Here is a 21,317-nt window from a genome sequence, read left to right as displayed (position 1 = left end):
TAAGTTAAACTTTTTATTAAGGAACTTCAACATTTCAACTTTATTTATAGAAAATTTTCATATCAAATATTAACCAAATTTCACAACAAATTGGAGATATATATATATATATATTTTATAAATAAAAAAAAGAAATTAACACTTCTATTAGAAAAAACCAAAAAAAAAAAAAAAAGAAGAAGCCAGTTTTACCATTTTCTGACATGATGATGAATCATTATCATCTCCCAGCTAGCATTAACAAGCCGGAGAGCATAGTAAAATCAAACAAAACAAAACAAACCCACTTTGGAATTTCCCTTCTCTTCTGCGAAAGAACAGAACACAGTCTTTCTTGTCTTCCATGGGAGACAACCCAGACCCATAAATCCCAGAACCCACAATCCAAAAAAGAAAAAGGAAAGCTTTCTTTGCTGTCTTTCATGGCGGATTCCAATTCCACCAGTACCAGTAGCCGCAGAATCAGCAATAGCAATAGCAATAGCAGCAATGGAACATCATCAATCGCGAGCTTATCCCAAGACCATCTCTTGACAATCCTTCGTCTCTTACCTGTTGATTCGATTCTCTCCTTCTCCATGGCCTGCAAGAAGTTTAAATCTATAGCTTCTTCAGACGCTCTCTGGGAATCCATTTGCAGAAGGGACTGGGGACCCACTTCAGTTGATGCTCTTCGTCATCATCATCGTAATCGAAATCATCAGATTCAGATTCCATGGATGAAGCTGTACACGCAAGTCTCTAAGATGGACTCTGTTTCTTGCTATAAACTCTCAGACCCAACGATAACACTAACACCCTCTCAAATGGATTTAATGGCTTATCCACAGTCCAGAGCTTCTCATTCTCTCAATTTTGTCTCTGATTGTTTGGTCTTGTTTGGTGGTGGCTATGAGGGAGGTCAGTTACTCATCCTTCTTCTTTTTCCTCGTTTATTTATTTATTTATTATGTGTTGTTTACAGTATGTATTCATTTTTTGAGTATTTATTGTTGTCAATAAGATGTTGTTATATTGGACTGAAATGGGTTTTGGTTAAATTTGTTATTTTGTTTTGGTTGGAATCTGAAAGTGGGATCTTTTCTCTTTTCAATCCTGTCACTTCTTGGTTCTTAGATTATGGATCTTTTTGGACTTGCTTATGCTTTGTTTAACAAGTCTGTAAAACAGTGGAAAATATAGTGAGGATCATAGCAAGGGATTGCTTAAATATTAACACGCTTTCTACTGAATACTATTTTTGTTTTGTTTTGTTTTATTTATTTATTATAGCAAGTGATGTGGCAACTGATATCTAGATTATCATTTTCAAATTGGTGATTCTGTGTATAAACAAATATATTTTACCAATTGAGCTTTAACAACTTATTTGTCACGTTATTTGATTCAAAAATAATTGGTAGATAACTTGAGATCTATAGACGTTGCCCATATTTATGTTTGTACCTATAAGATAACCGCAAAAAAAAAAAAAAAAAAAAAGGTATTTTGGTTAGATACACCTTGTGTTCTATTTGCAATTGTTGCTTCAGGATACAAAGCAATAACACAATGACTGGAGTCAACCACTATTTGGGAGAGTTAATTTTTCTTCCTTTCCTTTTTTTTTTTCTCCATATTTTTTGGTTATAACTTTCTAGGTATATAAATCGTCGGAATGGAAAGAATATACAAACAACATTGCTAGTTACGGAAAATAATTCAAGCCTACTTCTGCTTCAAGGCCTTTAAGCTGGCTTTGATGAATGACATTGAATCATTAGAGCTTTAATAACATAGACGTGATTCATACGCCTACACTTGAAGCCTTATGCAAGATAGTTTTTAGTGAAATTTCCAGTATCATAGCAAAAAAGAGAGATGGAAATGCCAATTGAGGTTTGTCACCCTAAAGTTTTAAACACATTCAAAGAAAATCATTGGTGCCGTAGCTAAGCTCCAGAGTTTCTTTCTGAATTCCAAACATAATTATGATATGAGAATAAATGATCCCTGGTTTTCAAGCTAGAATTCAAAAGGTTAGTTCTAGGTATTTAGCTAAGCTGTGGAGTTACCATCCAAATTCCAAGCACAACAGTCCACGAGGATAAATAATCTCTGGTTTCCTTGTGCGGTAAAGCCCGTATAGGCAAGGTGTGTGCATTCTGCTCCTAGGTACGAAACTGGTAATTAAACCGGTTTTTGGAATGTGAGCTAAGAAAGCATAGAAGATAGACCCAACCTACAAAAGCAAGCCCCCATCTAAGGACTGTTTTAGAGGTGTTGGCTACTTCTACTTCTGAGTTCTCTTATGGAAATAAGACCTATACCAAGCACCCACAGACCAAACCAGTCCATGTACAAAGCTTTACTTTTCAGTTAGCAGCTATATTTTGTGGGAAAGTGATAAGCATTCCGTTATTTTTCATTAGACTAGAAAAAATACATGGTGTTAGTTTACCAATCCATCCCAAAAGCTTAAGCTATTAGGAGGTGAGCCAATAATAATTTTATACTTTAACACTCCCCCTCACGTGTGGGCTGAAAAATGGGTAATGGGTAAATTAATTGGAAAGCCCAACATGTGAATATTTAAGCCCAAGATATATTAAAGACCCAACACATGATGACAATTTTAAATGGGGATAAATAGTGCAATTACGGGGGTTTGAACTCAGGACCTCCCGCTCTGATACTATGTTAGTTTACCAATCAATCTCAAAAGCTTAAGCTATTAGGAGGTGGGCCAATAATAATTTTATACTTTAACACATGGCAGGGTCTTAAGGTTGGCTGTTAGTCGCTCGCTGTGAGCTTATATGGCTTGTTAGTTCTGTTATGTTTAGTCTTGTTATGATTGGTCAGTGGTAATGTGTAGGTAATATGACAGGTGACGTTAGTATAATAGTAAAAAAGGTATTAATAGGTGGTTCGGGAGAAGGAAGTTAGTGCCTTGAGACCTTTGGTGTAAACTCTTGGAAATCCAAGACTGAGAGAGAAGTGGGACTCGAAACCTTTCCACTACTGTTTTATAGGAGTTGGCCAGTACAACTCATTTTCTTGTTCAATAAAGAATATGATTCTTGAGTTCAATTGATTGTTCAGCTTTGGAAAATTACCAGAGAGAAATTTTAGTTGCTATTTCTAATCATTTTCAGGAACTTGTGGATCCAAATTTGTAAGTTTTATGTAGTAGTGTTGACTTGTGAGTTCTCACATCACAGAGTTTATTCTTTCATGATCATATGTTGGGTCTTTCAATTATACTACAGTTGTGTTGGGGATGTGTTTTGCCCCAACAAGTTGCCATGGCAAGTATGTTATAGGACCCCTATTACCGTAAACTACAAACACCAAAGTAGTGAATATGAAATCAGAATATTACAATCGTCTTTTTTGCTGGTCCTATATATATATAAATTAGAACTGCATTTTGCATTCAAGGTTTTTCTCATAAATATTCTGTTCACAATGGTAAAATTTCTCTCAGACTAGTAGTTGATATAAAAACGCAGTATAGATGGGAACTACTCTACCATATTGGACAGAATATATACATAAGTGCAAGCCTCAATTTGCACCCTCTGCATTTTATTTTTGCAAGAAAGACTTGTCTTAATACAGCTACTTGTATGAAAATCACGTCTTATCACCACCTTTAGGAAACTTGTTCAGAGCTTGTCCAAATGTTCGTTGACTAAGGTGAGTGTTTGAAGAGCTTTGTGAATAAATGAATGTACGACATCTTTGATTCTGCAACTGATAATTGGTTAAAATAATTTAAGAACAGAGATCAAGAAAAGATTGTAGGCTTAGTCACCCTTATAACCAAATGGGCATTTAAGGATACAATAAGGGCTAAGAAGGAATTCATTTTCACATAAGTTATAGTTGCCACTAAATTGAGCGTACCAATCTGTATGGTTTTCTAGGTCAGCTCATGTTTATCTTTCTTGATTCTTTATTGCTGATGATGCTCTAAGATTTCATTTTTTATTTTTCAATGATTCCGTTTCTTCTTCCTGTTCTGCACAGGACGTCATCTTGATGACACGTGGGTGGCATACATTGGTAATGATTGTCAGAGGATGTTGAAGTGGCAGAAGGTTGGCTCAGGAATTCCAAGTGGGAGATTTGGACACACATGCGTTGAAATTGGTGGTGCTCTAGTTCTATTTGGAGGAATTGATGATCATGGTAGCCGTTTAAATGATACATGGGTGGGACAATTAGCACGCCATGAGACGCTTGGTATCACATTGTCATGGAAGCCGATCGATGTGGGACCCATCACCCCACCCCACCGGGGGGCTCATGGAGCTTGCTGCATAGGCAATACAAAGATGGTTATTCACGGAGGGATTGGGCTAAATGGAATCAGATTGGGTGACACGTGGGTTTTAGAATTCTCTGAAAACTTTTGTTTTGGAATGTGGTATGAAATAGTGACACATCCATCTCCTCCAGCTCGTTCAGGACACACATTGACATGCATTGGCGAATTTCGAACTGTTCTTTTTGGAGGCAGGGGATCCGAGTATGAAGTTCTCAATGATATCTGGCTGTTGGACTATCACGAGGATCGCTTTAAGTGGGTGCAAATACTATATGAACTACAAAACATTCCTGAAGGAGTTTCCCTCCCACGGGTTGGTCACTCAGCTACTCGCATATTGGGGGGTCGTGTGCTAATTTACGGAGGGGAAGATTCATCCAGACACCGCAAAGATGACTTTTGGTTATTAGACTTGAGTGTAGTTCCATCCATTAGAGTGCAGCCAGCTAAACTGAACTCTAAGCAACTGGTGGCAAAGATGTGGAAAGGGTTGAAGGCAAAAGGTTATAAACCCAAGTGCCGATCTTTCCATCGTGCCTGTGCTGATTGCTCTGGGCAGTATTTGTACGTCTTTGGAGGAATGGTGGATGGTTTGCTTCAGCCTGCTGAGCCTTCTGGGTTAAGGTTTGATGGGGAGCTATTTCTAGTGGACCTTGTGCTTCAGATGTAAAAAGGAATAGGATTTGTGTGCTTATAATTAGATGGGTTGTATACATGCATACTATCCAATGATAATGATGCGGTCTTGTACAAAGTGTAGCTGTATCTTTTTTACAAAGTAGTTTGATTGCCTTGCTAAGGCTGAACAGCAGGTTGTTAGATAAGCTAATGAAGATGATAAAAGCAAAGTCCATTGTTGGGAGGATTTGTTTTGGTAGGGTAAGAAAGGGACCCTTATTGGTAGGTACAATTCTTAACCGTAAATTTTCATCCAATTCTGCAAAATTATCTGTAAGGCCGCAAGTGTACGGTGTTAAGTTATAAGGTGAGTGAGTATCATGGATTGAGTGTTAAATTATCGCTAAATATTGCGATTATCGTAATTCAATTTTATTTAAGCAACCAAACTAATTGAAATTATAATAGAATTAGAACAAATATAAATGTGAGAATAAAATAGGATATGGAAACCTCTATGCACAAATGTATCTGGAGTCTTGATTCTACTCACTCTTCCCTAGTTTCTCCTATTTGGTACATACTAACCAATTCCAACAAATTCAAGGATCAAGGGTCTTAATGTAACCTCATTACCTCTCTCAATGGTCAAATGAGATAATATGTATAAATATTCGAGTTAATATCTCTATCTAACCCGTCTACTTACATATTCATTAAGCTTCGCCTTAAGGTTGATTATCAAGGATCATTGATCGTCTCTTGACCTCTCAACACCCAAGATTCTTACCTAGACCATTCAAGCATTGATCTCTTCTCAGTCTCACAGCACTTTAGACAGTGTTTCCCAAGTCTGAATTATGAACCTAATCTCTCTCGAGCATCAAATCCACAATCTATAATCATCTCTTTCATTTCTCAATAAGAATATAGGCATAATGTCACGCCCTAGGGCAGGGATTGATGACGTGGAGGCTCGATTAAGACTTAAACGCGATTAAGAATAAACTATTAAGAAAATTCCCAAACGAGTCCCACTATTTTACCGAAAATAAATTACAAGAACATCTCAAGAGGCTAAAACTCCTGCCTCTAACACTGTTCAGAACTACACCCACAAGATCTTCAGTATTATACATACATGAACACGTAAATATCATTACATGAACATGAACATGCATTTTTGCACTGAAATTCTTTTTTTCAATTTTATGTTTCCTTTGGAGTGTGCTTCCTTGTATGCAGTTATTATATTGATTACGTTGCATGTAGATGATTCTGATTTCCGTTATAATTTAGGTAAGAATTATATGGAAAAATCATAACCCGTAGGTGACTATATGCACATAGAGTTGGGACAGTGAGCTTGCCTCTTAGCCGCTTGATAAAATGCGTCAGTGAATATTTAAACATTTTTTTTTCTTAAATGCTGAAATTTTAAAACTATAACGTCTGGTTATACGTTTAAACTTTTAACTAAAATCTCACTATAAAAATTTTTTCTAAATTGGAAAAACTGACTTTTCACTCTAAATTTGGAGTGTAAATTGTTAATTTGATCGGTTTAAAACTTAATTTCTTTTTTTTTTTGAATACTCTTTTATCAAATTTGTGTGATTTCAAGTGTTAGAAGAATAGCTTCACGGGTACGATATTTGAATTCATGACTCAAATATTTTGGAGATAAGGAAAGAATTATTACATGATTACAAATCGTTTAGGAAAATACATAAACTAAACGTCATGCATGATTAAAAAAAGTTAGCGTCTCAAATTTCCAATCTTTACAATTACTTAGTTGATACTCAGACGTCATCCATGAGAGATTTTTTTTTTTTAATTAGAGTCACTATAATAGCTAACAGACTATAATGTTTTCCGCATAGTGCGTCTAGCGTGTATTGGATGATTATTCGGAGTCTCATTTATCTTTTATTATTTGTTTAGGAATCATGAAGTTACAGGTTTTGTGGTGCTGAAGGAAAACAAGAAGATGCAGGGTATTACGCTCCTCTGCTTCTCCTTCCTATTATTTCTTTAAATTTACATGCTATCTATAAATTCTTTTAATTTGGGTGCGTAGTAATAATAAGAATGTAATTAATTCTTTATGTCGCGCACAGGAATATTTGATTGTGCTATAAGTATAAATCTTAATTGATCCTCAAGATGATTAGAGAGTGCTATTATATGATGGTTATTACCTGAGAAGATTTAGTGGTCTGATATTAGCCCATACAATTTTATGGTCTGGCCGGCTCATATAAAAATTATCTCGGCCCAGTCCACATCACGGGTCAATTTTACATGGGTCAGGTTAGGCCGTGTCATGGACCTTGAATGGGTTGGCATATTCAATGTCTATCTTGGTCCATCATGAGTTTAGATGTGTCAGTCCATCTAAGTATGTAATTTTCAATGTTTTTTCTTTTTATTTTTTATTTTTAAATTTTTAAATAAGTTAACAAATATAAAAGTTTGAATAGTCAATGAAAATATGAAAATGAATATTTTATTTACGATTATCTCATTAAATAAAAATATTTCTAAAGAAAACCCAGTGGGACAATAAAACTTTGGTAAGGAAAAAAGAGTACAATTAGGATAATTATACATAAAATGTTTACAAAATTACTAAAAAAAGAAAAAAAAACATAAATATATTATGGGCTTAGATGGGCCGGGCTGGCCCATCATGTAGACGGGCCGGCCCACGCCCGGCCTGACCCATGATTGTTCATGGGGCCGTGTCGGGTTGGCCCATGGGCTGATATATATGTTGTCCAAGCCCAACCCACTAATATTATGGGCTGAGCCATGCCTTGAACAATGACGAGTCTTAAACAGTGACGGGCCGTGTCGATCCAGCCCGTTACTGTGTCAAGATGGGCCTGGGTCAGCCCATGAGTCCCGGCCCATTGTTGCATCTCTATCTTTGATTTAATTTAGATATTTGTACTATATTCTAATCCAAAGGATGTTACGAGCTATTGGAAAGCTCAAACAACACGAAATTCTTTGTATCTTAAGTGATATGATGAACGTAAAGGGCGTACAAATTTTGTTTGTTTAGAAATCAGTTTCGGCATGTTTGTTTGACTGTATTGGAGCATTATATTGAATAATAATGTAATAATACAATGTTTAGTGTGATCATCGTATTGTATATATTATATGGATGATAAATTAATACGGTGTATGTCGTATTATTGAATACGGTTCATTTTTAGCGTATTGTATTTTATTATTTTATAGATAATCGATGATTCATATCGGGTTTGGGCACAACTAGGAGTCGGGATTAGGCCAAAATAGGGGCATGTCGGATCCTATAATTGGTGAAAATTTGAGGTGACACAATGCAAATTTATATTTTTAAAAATTACATTTCAACCCAAAATTTTTGCAATATTACATTTTGACCCCAAAACTTTTGTAAAATTAGACTTTGACTCCAAAATTTTTTAAAAATTTCATTGACCCCAAAACTTTGAAATTTATATTTTGACCTTTTAAAAAATTACATTTTGACCCCTTACACAATACATCATGACACTAAACAGCGTACAGCGTATTGTATTATGATAACACAACACAACATAATGCGATATAATACATCTTATACAATACAAGAGAATACAAGCTATTAAATATGGCGTGCGTGTTTGACTTGCTGTAACTGTAATGTTCTTTTTTTATTTTTTATTTTTTATTTTTTTGAGGGAGGCTGTAATGTTCTTTTAAGTTACACCTTCCTTTGAAAAATGAAAAATCTACTAATTTCAAGTTACATCTTCTGTTGTGTTTGGACTTGTTTTAGACTTTTAGTCATCGACGCTTGTGATTTTGATCCCGATGTTGAGTTGTGACTAGCTTCATTAACATATATCGAAGGCATGAAATTGTTTAGCCATTCCTCATCATAATGACATAAAGAGGTTTCTTTATTTGCAAAATGACTACCCAAAAGTTTTAATTGGCAAAATGACTTAAAACATAAAATCCTTTGTAATAATAATATAAAAAAAAAGACAATATCTGGAAAAAAAAAAAAAAAAAAAAAAAAAACACAAAACACGTTGAGAGAGGAGTAGGAACCTCTCTTCGAACGGAAACCTAAGAACAGCAAAGGGCTTTTCTCGAATTCCTTAACTCCTTTCTTCAATGGAGTCCGTTTCGCCAAGTTTTTCCGGCAACCACACCACCACTCAAAGATCAAGATCCCAAAAACCTGAACAATTGCTTTTAAGAGGAACTTCTTGCCTAGAGTTTTGGAGGTTAGCAATCACTTAAAATTTCTTTAACAAACTACGTTTTAGAGATTTATTTGGAATTGTATGGGTATATACTAACCACAATAGTAATATAAAATTGACTTAATCTCAGCCCTCCATTTAAATTAATGGCTGATATTAAGTGGGACAATTAATTTTTATTAATATTTTTTACAATAAAGATTTATATTTTAACATATTTTGGAGCACAGAAACATGCAAGATCATATCATAACGGGATATCCTGGTTATGTTCTTCCCAAATTAGCTGTTGTTCATCACTATTTAGTGCTGCATTGCCACACCTATGGCAATACAATACATGTGTTGTTTGATAAAAAAAAATTAACGTACATCAAATAAACAAATAAATAAAAAGGCCAGAGAGGAGTGGATGATGCCAGCTATTCAAAGTAGGCAGATTTTGAAAAACAAAAAATACATAATCAACCATTCGAAACGCGTAGAGTATAAATACATTGGATTGGAACATATAACTAAACTAAAGAGCAAAAACAGCTTGGCTAATCACATTTAAACATTTTAATCTTAGGAGTCAAATATAAATAAATATATTCATCAGCAGAAACATTCTTTGTTTTTTCTTTTCTTTTTGTGCCCTAACTGACCAGGTTTGCATCTGTACAAAAGCTCTCCTTGGAAAAGTATCCTCTTCTGTTCTCAACACATACTGATGGTTCCGCTTCTTTTTTATCCTTTCCTTCCTTCTACAACATTATTATTATTATCGTCATTATTATTATATTTACAAAGTCTTCATAAGCCTGCACATTTTTCCCATGCGACCAAAGCCATCGTTAGCGAAATGAATTTGTTTTGCAAAACGCAATCGAGCAATTATCAATTCTTAAAAAGATTTCTAATCATCACCAGATGACAAAAATCAACGTGGTGGTCAATTATGCAAAAGAAATTAGAAATACTGTTTTTGGTTGGGGTGGGTGGTGTAAAAGGGCGACAAGCAGGCTCCAATGCAAAACCAACTTTCTTTAGCTTCTTAACTAGTCCACACGACAGCATATTCTGCATTACTATTCCTGAAATATTTCATCATACATGTACAAGTACAACTTTATACAGAATCCCAACCTGGCTTGCTTCATTCATCACTTCCCTTTTAATCCTTAAGACAAGAAGGAAGAATCGTTTGGAACTGTTTTTTAGTTATTTTTTTCACACGTCTTTTGAGACACGAAAATGAAAACGGTCTGCAAACTGCGTTTGTTTAGCATATATATGGTTTGAAAACGAAAACAAAAAAATAATGAAAATGGTTTTTGTGAAGGAAGTTAGAAAACGATTAAAAGTTGTTTTTCCTTTTTCGTTTTCATTTTCTAGTACTTACCAACAATGTTATATTAAATTATTTAATTATTAATTACTAAATATATAATATATTAATTAATAATTAATAAATAGATATGACTATAACTAATAAATAATTAGTAATTACTTAATTATTAATTATTATTATTATATTTGTAATTTTATTAATAAAAATGATAAATATTAAATATTAATTAATTATTTAGTTAAAGATTAATTGCCAAAAATTGATTATATAATATATTAATAATAGAATAATTAACAAAAAGGTTATTCAATAAATAACTAATAATTAATATATCATATATATTAATTATAACCTATTAATTAGCAAATAGTTGATAAATACAAAAATAGTAATTACTCAATTAATAATCAACATTAAATTACATAATAAATTGTAATATACTAATCAATTGTAATTAATAATTAATAATTAGCAATTCATCATTATTTAAAGAATAATTATCAAAAATTGATCACACAATATATCAAATAATAGATTATTAAATAAATACTAATAATTAATTAACTAATTATTTAATTATAAATAGTAAATAGAATATTAATATATTATTTATATACTAATTATTTTTTTAATATACTTGTTAATTACTTAAAAACTAATAAATATGATTACGTTACTAACATAGTAATTACTTAGAACTGATTATTAATTACTATTTTTTAATTATTTAGCATGCTAATTCATTATATATATATATAATTTAATTACCAATGTACTCATTAATTATATTATATCCATTACTATTGTATTATTAATATATTAATTTTATTTGCTAAGTGATTATCAATTATTAATTACTTAATATAATAATTTAACATTATTAATTACATGTACTCGAAACAAAATTTCATAAATATTACCAAACACGATTTTACTTTTTTACTATACTTAAAAAATCTCTTAAAAGACCAACCAAATGCAATTTCAGAATCAGTTCCAAAATGATCTTCAAAACAATCTCATTTTCACTTTTGTATTGAAAGCAAGATCATTTTGAAAATATTACCGAACGAGCCCGTAGCATTTCATAAAACTAAACAGCAGAGGCCAACACAAGTTTATCAAATTTAAGTTTACAATTTGCAAGTCGAGGCATGGGATTACATCAACCTTACATATCTTTCAAGCGATTATATCCTAATATTATTGAACTAGACTCAATTACATCATTACTTACAACTTTATTTATAAGCAACTAATCTTGTATGATATAACATAATACACAGTTCCATCCTGGCAAAAGTTTAACCATAGTAAGCAAGAAAACTCACCCGAGGGGCCAATTTTCTTTCGGAAAGAAACGATTCATTTATCCTTCCTCATCCTCCAACTGGAGCAACTTATTAGATTTAGAACTTTCCTCTGCAGACTCTATCTGATGAGGTGATACACCTGCAACACAACAAAGAGGAAAATCCAAGGCATGAGCTGCACCATTTTAAGATCAAATGACAAGGAACATTGCCATACAAACACTAACACCCTTGTGATTCATAGCTTAAATTGCATACAAATACATCCAAAACTTGAACAAAATTCAAGGTCTTACTGCCGATATTGAGCCATGTAATGCAATGACCGATACGCTTATCTTATGAGCTAGGAAACTAACTTTCCAAAATATTCTGAGGTTTTCCCTTCACTAATTCTGACCAAACAGAATAAAAGCAGCAAATAATTCATTAAGCCAACCCCAAAAAAAAAAAAAAATTATATATATTTATATATGAAGGCAGCCGAGTTCATTGCGGAGTGATTGAGGCAAAATCGATAATGCTCATGGATGGTAATTCAATTCACAATACATCACTACAAACCAATTTTTATGGTTCGAACAATAAATACTCTGCAGAATTTAGATATAAAAGCAAGCTACTATTGAAAAGTCAAATAACTATCGAGATTTTGATGCACTGCACTGCTAATTAAACAAAGATAGATCTTTAAATAAACTCATAGCGGCAAATCCGTTAAAAATTGAAACTTTGACATCCAAGGAAACTGTAATCATAAACATAAATTTCTTTTTTCCAATTGGGAGATACAAACAATAACTAGGGTTGTGGCAAATCCGATCAAAACTAAAATTGAGATAATAAAAAAAAAAGGAGGCACAAGGGGAAATTACCATGAATGAAGTAGTCGGAAGAGGGCCAACCGCGAACGGTGGTGGTGGACATGGACTCCTCCTGAGTCAAGGGATTGGCGAGCTTCTCGACGAGGTGGTTGAGGCCGTAATTGCGGGATCGCGGGGGTGGGACCCAGTAAGAGGCACCGGGAAGAAAGGGGAGCCAATCGGGGGCGGATCGGCGGACGATGATGCGGTGGATGGCGTCCTCCAGCTTCCGAAGGAGAGGATCGGACGATGAAGATGAGGCGTCGGATAGGTCGGCCAGATCGCCGCCGCCGCCGTGGGAGGATGGGAGGTTTGATTGGGTGCGGAGGGAGAGGAGGAGAGACGACGACGACGGCTGCGGGAACTTGGGGGAGAGATGATGCCGACTTAGGGTTAGGGTTTGAGAGAGAGATCTTGCCATTTACAAAGTAGAGAGAGAGAGAGAGAGAGAGAGAGAGAGAAATTCTGGAGAGAGTTTGGGTTATGGATAAGAAGATGAGGGGTAAGAAAGGGGAAAAAAAATGGTCTTGCGCTTTTTATAGAAAAGGTTGGTCTTTTCTCCATTATAAGGTTATTACTATAGTGTTTTTTTTTAATATAAAAATTTAAATTTAATTTTTTTTTACATATGTAAATTATAATTTAAGTTATAAATTTTTTTTAAAAAAAATTTTAAATATCTTTAATCATTAATCTTTAATTGATAATAAATATATATTACAAATAAGCTCATTATATTTCTATTCACGGTGTTGTTTTTAAAGGAAATTTTTCTAATTAAATAAACTCATCATCAATATTAAAAACATAATTAACAAAATATAAACTTTACTTTTCAAAAATAATTCTTAACAAATAGTAAAACAGATAATATAATAATTAAATAAAAAATTATCATTTATTTTTTTAACTCTTATTCCTACTAAACAACATAAAAAAATTATTACAATCTTCTTCATTCTTCACGTTCTCCATCCTTTCAACCCTCTCAATCTCTCCTACCAAATGGGGCCTTATTTGGTAATAGGGAGGGAGACCAGAGAGAGAAGGTGAATCTCTTAGGGGGGCATTTGGTATATAGATTCAGAATCACGATTCTAGATCTTGATTCAAAATTAGTGTTTATTTACAGTAATTCTGAATCATGATTCAAAATTAGTGTTTGGTTTTGATGATTCTGAATCATAATATGGAATCTGATGTGATGTTTTAAATCAGAATCACTCGTGATTCTAAAATTACCCCCTCTTGATTGAAGGTGATTTAAACCCGTGATTCTGAATCATGGTTTCAGAATCATGATTTGAACCCAAAATTACGAACCATGAATCTGTTTCAGAATCATGATTAGAATCACTCTAGTTTGAATCTTCGTACTAAACGAACTCTTATTTATTTGGTAAGAAAGAGAAGATGAAGGAGAAGAAATATGAAATAAGAGACTCTCCTTTTGGACCCACAACTAATTTACTTAAAATTAAAACAAAATGACTTTTGACCCTTTAAAAATAATTATTAACAAATAGTAAAATGAATAATATAGTACTTAAATAAAAAATATTATATATCATTTGAACTCTCACTCTCTCCTATCAAACAACATAAAGTATTATTACAATTCTTTTCATCCTTCACATTCTTAATTCCTCCAACCATCTCCATCCTTACTCTTCTCCATCCCTCCTATCAAAAGAAGCCATAGTTGCAAAATTTTATTAGAACTCGAACCTATCGTCTTAGCAAAATTAAAATGCAAAAAAAAAAAAAGATAAAAACGTAAAAAAAAAGTAAAAAAGATGTAAGTGGAGGATCTGTCACGTAGAAAAGATCTTTGGCTCTTTTATGTATTGTTAAATTTCTTGTGATAGGAGAAAGTTTCCATTTCATGAAAAAATGGGCTTAGGTAGGGATGATATTATTGGAGCCCGTTTAAAAGGTATATTCAAATCACGATTTTTAATTCTAACATTTAAAATTTAAATTTTTTGTGATAAAAAAATACCGTAACAAAATTAATAATTTGAATTTAAATATATGAAATAGACGAATCCTTACTTTTAGATACTATATTTGTGAGTGCTCACCCTAACAGGACGGGTAAGGGAGAAGCTCTAATTACAGAAATTCTTAAACATAAGTTCATATTATGGAGAACCGAAATCCACTCTCCAATGAGAAGATAACTCCCTAACTGACATACATTCAGCTGCAAAGGCACCATGGTGACGACCAAGCAGAATCAGAATTCCACATTAAAATGCTTCAACATCAGAATCTGGAGGAGCCTTCCAATTGGGCTCACCTGTGTGGCTGATCTCCTTGGATACAAAGCTTCTGATAGCCTTGAAAATCTTTTTGTTACTGACTTATAGCCATTGTTGTTGATTTTTCAAGTTCAATATTCTTTGTAATTGTTGCGCAAAAAGATAATGTTGGAAAAAAAAAAAAAGAATTGACTCCATACAAAAAGAATCTAACTCTAGCAAAATTTAGGCTATTTGTTTTTTGTTTTGTTTTTTTTGTTTTTTGTTTTTTTTTTGGTGCTAATCAGGCTATTTGGTGTCTTTAACGCGATGATTAAGGTTATTTTTTTATAAGGGAAATGATTACGGTTATTCATAACCTCATATATATATGAAAAAAATTTCCTAATTCACATGATATTAAAATTGATTTGTTAGTGGGGGAAATGACAATACTTAGATATTGACCGACTCTTTACGCTAAAACTTAATCATTATACCCATACCTTTAACTAAAAAGAGATTTTAAAATGAAATGTCAAACCCACCAAAAGGTTAAAAAAAATGTTTCTTTAATTATTTTTATGCATTGCATATTAAGGTTACAAATAATTATACATTATATTTTAAATTGTATCACATTGATACCTTCATATTTAGATTAAATTCTCAATTTTTACCTTTTCTAGTTAAATAGTCAATTTTGATAATGAAAAGTTCTAAAATGTCCTTAAAGAAACTAAGAATAAAAATAATAAAAAATAAATAGAAACTTAGACTTCATTTGTTTTGCTAATTTGAGTTGTCAATTTGAGTTGAAAAAATGAATTTATATAAGAGAAACAATGTAGTAAAAAAGTTGAATTCAAACTTTTATGAGAAAACACTATAATAAAAACTTAAGTTGTAATTTGAAAAAACAATCTATCATCAAAAAATGTTATAGATTTAACATGAAATGCAAAAATATATATTTGACACATATCAAAATATAACGTATGTTTTTTTAGTTAACTCTTTAAATTTTAAGAATAAAATTGGAAAAAAAAACCCTAAAGAAGGGAGAAGAGATGATGTTATTTTTTAAAAGTAAAATTTCATTTCACAAAAATAAGTTACAAATACATATTAAGTTGAAAATGACCATTAATTACAAAAGAAAATTCAACCCTAACTATTAACCGAATCTAAAAAAATGGAGTACATAAAAATTGAAAAAAAAAAAAAAAAAAGTTCCCCCAGTTTGGTGGGTTTCGCAGATCAGACAACCCACCAGTTGTTGCGGCTATTTGGAGAGAGCGAGAGAGAGAGGAGAGAGAGACTTTTTAAGAGAGGAGAACGAGAAGAAAAAGAGAAGAAAGGGAAAGGAAAGCAAAATATTTACATTTACTGTGAGTGAGGAGAGAGAAACAAGAGAGAGAGAGCTATGGAGAAGAAGAGAACAGAAGTGAAGATGGGATCTGATGAAGAGAGTTTGTTTTTTTTGATTTGATGACTGCCCTTTTCACTCCACCAACTTCTTCTTCTTCTTCTTCTTCTTCTTCTTCTTCTTCTTCCTCTTCCTCTTCTCGGGTAAGTATTGCGACGATGAACTCTCTCTCTATCTTTTTTTATTCCCATTTTGCCCTCCCTTGTTTCGTCATTTGACTCGACTTTTTTGAAATCTCTGCGCATTTGTTCTAGATCTTCAGCATTCTCTTCTTTTTCTTCACAATCATAATCTGGGTACGCCTTGTCTCTCTCTGATTTATTAACATTTCTATAAATGGATGACTTGTATTCTTGTTACTAGTATTATTTTCTGTTTGGTTTATATGAGAATAAATAAATAAATAAGATTTGTTTTTGGTTATTGGGATTCTCATTGTTTGTGCCTTTTTCGACTGAAAATGGGTTGTGGTTAATAAACTCTTGTTTGGATCTAGGGAAAATGCTTTTGAGAGGTAAATAAATAAGCCTTTTTTAAGTAGATAGACAACATCTGCATTTTTTTTTCTTCTTAGATCCAAAAGGCATATTTCCTATTGATTCAGATCTTATTATTCTTCATCTAAATTTGTGTTCTTGAAATGGCAGATGTCTCAATTGGAATCTTACTAAAAGAAGAAAAACCTTATTTCTTTATTATTTTGTTGCTGGAACAAACAGGAAATTGAAAGAAATAATTAGAAAAAAAAAGGTCTTTTACTTGTAGTGAAATGAATTATGGTTCCCTGCAAGGTAGCTTTTCTTTCTTCATCTTTCCTGTGGTGGTTCCAAAATTATCATAATTATCTTTTATCCTTTCACTTGGGATTCGATTTTTTGTCAGTGACTGCTCAAAATACGTTATTTTTGTTGTTTATGAAGTTTTGGTAGACCAATGTCCTAAATCTTTATTGAAATTCTTAAAAATTATAAGTTTGGCTTCATGTCATCTCTTGACGAAATGGAGCAAACGAAACAAAAAACAAAAAACAAAAACAAAAACAAAAACAAAAGAAAAGATTTATTAGGTAGGTAGGCTTTTGTTTTTATGTTTTAGGGTGTATGCACTGCATAGTAAGAGCTTGAAATTCTTACAAGAATTGAGAATGCAAAAACGTTTTTGCTTTATAATTTTCACAAGGTCTTTTCATAGTGTTTTATTACTTTGTTACGATTTGTTTGTTGAACTGTTTTGCACATTTTGATTCTGATTGTTGTACTATTTTGAGCTTTGTTCAGTCTTTTGATGCCATCCGTTGAATCTTCGGCATTCTTTCTTATTTGATTTGTTCTAATAACTTCTTAATGGATTTTTCTGTACCACAGTAGGACGTTGAGGATCATTAGAGCAGTCGTATTTGTGTGGTTTGTTCTCCTTAAAGAAGCAGTGATGGGTTCCAGATTCCCATCTCATCAGCTCAGCAACGGCCTCTATGTCTCAGGCCGGCCTGAGCAGCCAAAAGAAAGAACTCCGACTATGAGCTCAGTAGCCATGCCTTATACGGGAGGCGATATCAAAAGGTCAGGAGAGTTGGGGAAAATGTTTGATATCCCTATGGATGGTTCCAAGTCCAGGAAATCTGGGCCCATAAACGGTGCTCCTTCAAGGACTGGATCTTTCGGAGGTGCTGCTTCCCACTCAGGACCCATTATGCCGAATGCTGGAGCTCGCGGTGCTTATACTACATCAGGTCCTGTAACGTCTGGGTCTGGTTCAGCTGCAGTAAAGAAGACGAATTCTGGACCATTGAATAAACATGGGGAACCTATAAAGAAGTCGTCTGGTCCTCAATCGGGAGGCGTGACTCGCCAAAACTCTGGTCCTATTCCTCCAGTTCTTCCCACAACAGGTCTTATTACATCTGGCCCAATTTCTTCGGGTCCACTTAATTCATCTGGGGCACCAAGAAAGGTATCGGGTCCTTTGGAATCTATGGGGTCAATGAAAGTACAAGGTTCTTCAGTCGTTAACAATCAAGCTGTCACTACCTTGAGCCAAGATGATGAATATTCATTCAGGAGGAACTTTCCAAAGCCAATTCTGTGGTCTGTGATTTTATTGTTCGTGATGGGCTTCATAGCTGGTGGTTTCATTCTTGGAGCTGTTCGCAATGCCATTCTCCTCATTGTTGTGGTAGTTCTTTTCGCAGCGGTTGTGGCACTGTTCACTTGGAATACCTGTTGGGGCAGAAAAGCAGTTGTTAATTTCATTTCTCGATATCCTGATGCGGAGCTTAGAACTGCGAAAAATGGACAACTTGTGAAAGTTTCCGGGGTATGTTTCTTAGCAGATGCTGGTATTATATCTTTTAATGTTCTTGCATGCTATTACTAAATTGTCTCCCATTTCATAGTGTTGCTCATTAGCTCGTTTCCATTTTCATTTTCAGATGTTACCTTGGATTTACTATATATTACATAAAGTACTGCTTGTCATTTGTCAATATTTCTCTTAAATTTGAATTTATTTCTTAAAGAAGGCAGGTATTTTCTGCATATAGATACAATCTTACAGAGAATTAGTATGCTAATCATATTAACACCTGAGTATATAAGTGAGAGAGAGAGAGAGTCACGTATGTTTAGTCTTATGTTTTAGCTTTTGCTAACATATGTTTTTCATGACAGATATTATCATATAATAATACCTGACTTGTAGCTTCCGATAGCTCGTGATGAAATAATAATCATAATTTGGTTCTCCATTACTTTTTTTTGCAAAAGCACATGACATGTTGCAAGGTTTTGATGCTATAATTTCTTAATCCTTGAAGGTGGTTACTTGTGGTAATGTGCCCCTTGAGTCATCCTTCCGAAAAGTTCCTAGATGCGTCTACACATCAACGAGTTTGTATGAGTACCGAGGATGGGATTCAAAACCAGCTAACTCCACACATCGTCGTTTTACGTGGGGTCTTAGATCCTTGGAGGTATGTACCTGATGTCACATTTTTTCTTCTTTCTGTTTCTTTTCACTTTTTGAATTCCCAATATACGCCATGTTGTCGAGCATATACTTATTGTATTGTATTCTAGCCATGGTTCAATAGCTTTGGATTACAATAGGAGATGGGTGGTCTCTTAAATTCATGCTTAATCAATCGGTTAATTCTTCATTCATATAGATTATAATCAACTGTTAATTATATTTTTTCTTTTTAGATGGACTCGATCAAATGTTGAGACTAGATTTTTCTGATATTGATTGGTCCTGTTTTTTTTTTGTTAATTTCATTGATAAATATTATAGCTTAAGGCTGTAGATTTTATATGTTGAACTGAAAGCTTTCATGCGGTTCTTGTCAGAGGCATGTGGTGGATTTCTACATCTCCGATTTCCAGTCTGGCTTGAGAGCATTGGTTAAGACTGGTTATGGAGCGAGAGTGACCCCTTATGTTGACGACTCCTTTGTCATTGATGTAAATCCGGGGAATGAAGACTTGTCTCCAGGGTTTGTCAGGTGGTTGGCCGAGCGGAATCTTCAAAGTGACGACCGTACAATGCGATTGAAAGAAGGGTAAAAAACAAAAAAAAAAGGCTATGAGTCCAATGGAGTTTCTCTATAACAGTCACAATAAAACATCAAGCGTATGAATATCCGAAGTCCAAAGTATATTAGATGTTTGTATTGGCATATCATCCTTTTAAGCGACAAAGTGATGTTTTTGTAGGTACATCAAGGAAGGCAGCACGGTCAGCGTTATGGGAGTTGTACAGAGAAACGACAATGTGCTTATGATTGTCCCGCCATCAGAGCCGTTGACAACAGGGTGCCAGTGGGCCCAATGTATCTTTCCCGCTAGCCTTGAGGGCATTGTTTTGAGGTGTGAAGATGCGTCCAAAAATGATGTGATACCCGTTTAAGTTTGAATGTGCTCCGATAACTTTTCGGGCACTGATCTCTTGAGGAATATTTTGGGTTACAGTCATATCAATCATGGTGGCGGCGGCAGCATTGGCTTTCGTAGTTGGAAATGGAAATGGGAATGGAAATGGAGTGTGATGTTTTTCATGGTGATATCCTTTTTCTTTTTCTTTTGGTGTATAGTTTTTAGGAATTCGATTCTATTATCTTCTTCTCTTTTTTTTTTTTTTTTTTTTTTTTTTTTTTTTTTTAATTTTTAAGTTCCTTCTAGGTTTGAAAGCTTTTGCAATGGGTGTGGCTTGATGTAGTGAGGGATTTTACATGTTTTGAAATATTGAGCAGACAGCAGTGCGCGCTATAAAGAAAAGTGTCACATAATTAATTATTTCATTAGTTTGTTTCCAGGCCTTGCAACTTACTACTGTACATTTATAGTATTTTTATTTTGGTTTTACTCAATTGATTTCTTTGTATTATTCATGTCTAAATTAGATTTCCTATAATCCATTAACTCTCTCTGTCTGATCTATCTCTCAACTCTCTTCCTCAGTTGTTTTGATTTTTCTCCTTCATTAACAAGACCACGACAACACATTATTGATTGGTTTGAAATTCAACGTTAACTTTTGATTGTTCAAGTGAAACTGAATTCAATTGGTGGGATCCTGTTATTATCCAAAACGAAAATATGTTGTAGTCGTTTACAAAGTGCATATTGCTGAGAGGAACCCTAATTCTCACAGCAAAATCTTAAGAAAGAATCAATCTTTGCAAAGTTTTAGGCTTTTAGCTATATATATATATATATATATATATAAACACACAGAAGCAGAACATGCAAACCTACGGGGAAATCGACCACAACCACGAGGGTCTTAAAAGAGTAGGTAATATAAATGGCACGTAAGTGAATCCCACTAAATGACCCTGTCGAGCATCGAGACAAATGATGACTGTAAGGGAACTCGTAAGCATTTTTGTTCCACAAAAAAAAAAAAAAAAAAAAAAAAGGCCTAACAAACCGTGCGACTGTTAGGAGGTCT

At 33.7% G+C, this 21,317-nt stretch overlaps 3 protein-coding genes across 5 annotated transcripts; 2 read left to right on the top strand and 1 right to left on the bottom strand.

The window, feature by feature from the left end:
- Positions 1-241: 241 nt before the first annotated feature.
- On the top strand, positions 242-5,180 carry LOC21387321 (F-box/kelch-repeat protein At1g51550). The gene is made up of 2 exons (XM_010102280.2): positions 242-900; positions 4,015-5,180. Exons 1-2 carry the CDS (start codon positions 423-425, stop codon positions 4,983-4,985), a joined length of 1,449 nt encoding a protein of 482 aa, XP_010100582.1. The 5' UTR covers positions 242-422; the 3' UTR covers positions 4,986-5,180.
- Positions 5,181-9,634: 4,454 nt separating this feature from the next.
- On the bottom strand, positions 9,635-13,220 carry LOC21387320. Of its 2 annotated transcripts, none has more exons than XM_010102279.2 (3): positions 12,711-13,220; positions 11,854-11,974; positions 9,635-9,992 (listed from the first exon to the last, which is right to left on the bottom strand). In XM_010102279.2, the coding sequence occupies exons 1-2, from the start codon at positions 13,117-13,119 to the stop codon at positions 11,892-11,894; spliced, it is 492 nt and encodes a 163-aa protein (XP_010100581.1). In that variant the 5' UTR covers positions 13,120-13,220; the 3' UTR covers positions 9,635-9,992; positions 11,854-11,891. The 2 variants fall into 2 exon arrangements, with proteins under 2 accessions (XP_010100581.1, XP_024024061.1); XM_024168293.1 differs by having other exon boundaries at positions 9,635-9,935.
- A 3,148-nt stretch (positions 13,221-16,368) lies between these two features.
- On the top strand, positions 16,369-20,664 carry LOC21387319 (uncharacterized membrane protein At1g16860). Of its 2 annotated transcripts, none has more exons than XM_010102278.2 (5): positions 16,369-16,513; positions 17,735-18,683; positions 19,183-19,338; positions 19,715-19,926; positions 20,081-20,664. In XM_010102278.2, the coding sequence occupies exons 2-5, from the start codon at positions 17,799-17,801 to the stop codon at positions 20,271-20,273; spliced, it is 1,446 nt and encodes a 481-aa protein (XP_010100580.1). In that variant the 5' UTR covers positions 16,369-16,513; positions 17,735-17,798; the 3' UTR covers positions 20,274-20,664. The 2 variants fall into 2 exon arrangements, with proteins under 2 accessions (XP_010100580.1, XP_024024055.1); XM_024168287.1 differs by having other exon boundaries at positions 16,369-16,666.
- Positions 20,665-21,317: the final 653 nt, after the last annotated feature.

This window comes from Morus notabilis, unplaced genomic scaffold, assembly GCF_000414095.1.
Source record: "Morus notabilis unplaced genomic scaffold, ASM41409v2 Scaffold917, whole genome shotgun sequence".
In the NCBI taxonomy this organism is placed as follows: domain Eukaryota; kingdom Viridiplantae; phylum Streptophyta; class Magnoliopsida; order Rosales; family Moraceae; genus Morus; species Morus notabilis.
This window is presented reverse-complemented; position numbering and strand designations above follow the sequence as displayed.

Excerpts from the sequence above, each read along its gene's own strand:
- LOC21387320 (XM_010102279.2), bottom strand. The coding sequence starts at position 13,119 with ATGGCAAGATCTCTCTCTCAAACCCTAACCCTAAGTCGGCATCATCTC. Across the intron at positions 11,975-12,710 it reads TTCCGACTACTTCATTCATG|GTGTATCACCTCATCAGATA; the intron begins GTAATTTCCCCT and ends GTTGTGTTGCAG.
- LOC21387319 (XM_010102278.2), top strand. The coding sequence starts at position 17,799 with ATGGGTTCCAGATTCCCATCTCATCAGCTCAGCAACGGCCTCTATGTC. Across the intron at positions 18,684-19,182 it reads AACTTGTGAAAGTTTCCGGG|GTGGTTACTTGTGGTAATGT; the intron begins GTATGTTTCTTA and ends TAATCCTTGAAG. Across the intron at positions 19,927-20,080 it reads ACAATGCGATTGAAAGAAGG|GTACATCAAGGAAGGCAGCA; the intron begins GTAAAAAACAAA and ends ATGTTTTTGTAG.
- LOC21387321 (XM_010102280.2), top strand. The coding sequence starts at position 423 with ATGGCGGATTCCAATTCCACCAGTACCAGTAGCCGCAGAATCAGCAAT. Across the intron at positions 901-4,014 it reads TGGTGGTGGCTATGAGGGAG|GACGTCATCTTGATGACACG; the intron begins GTCAGTTACTCA and ends TGTTCTGCACAG.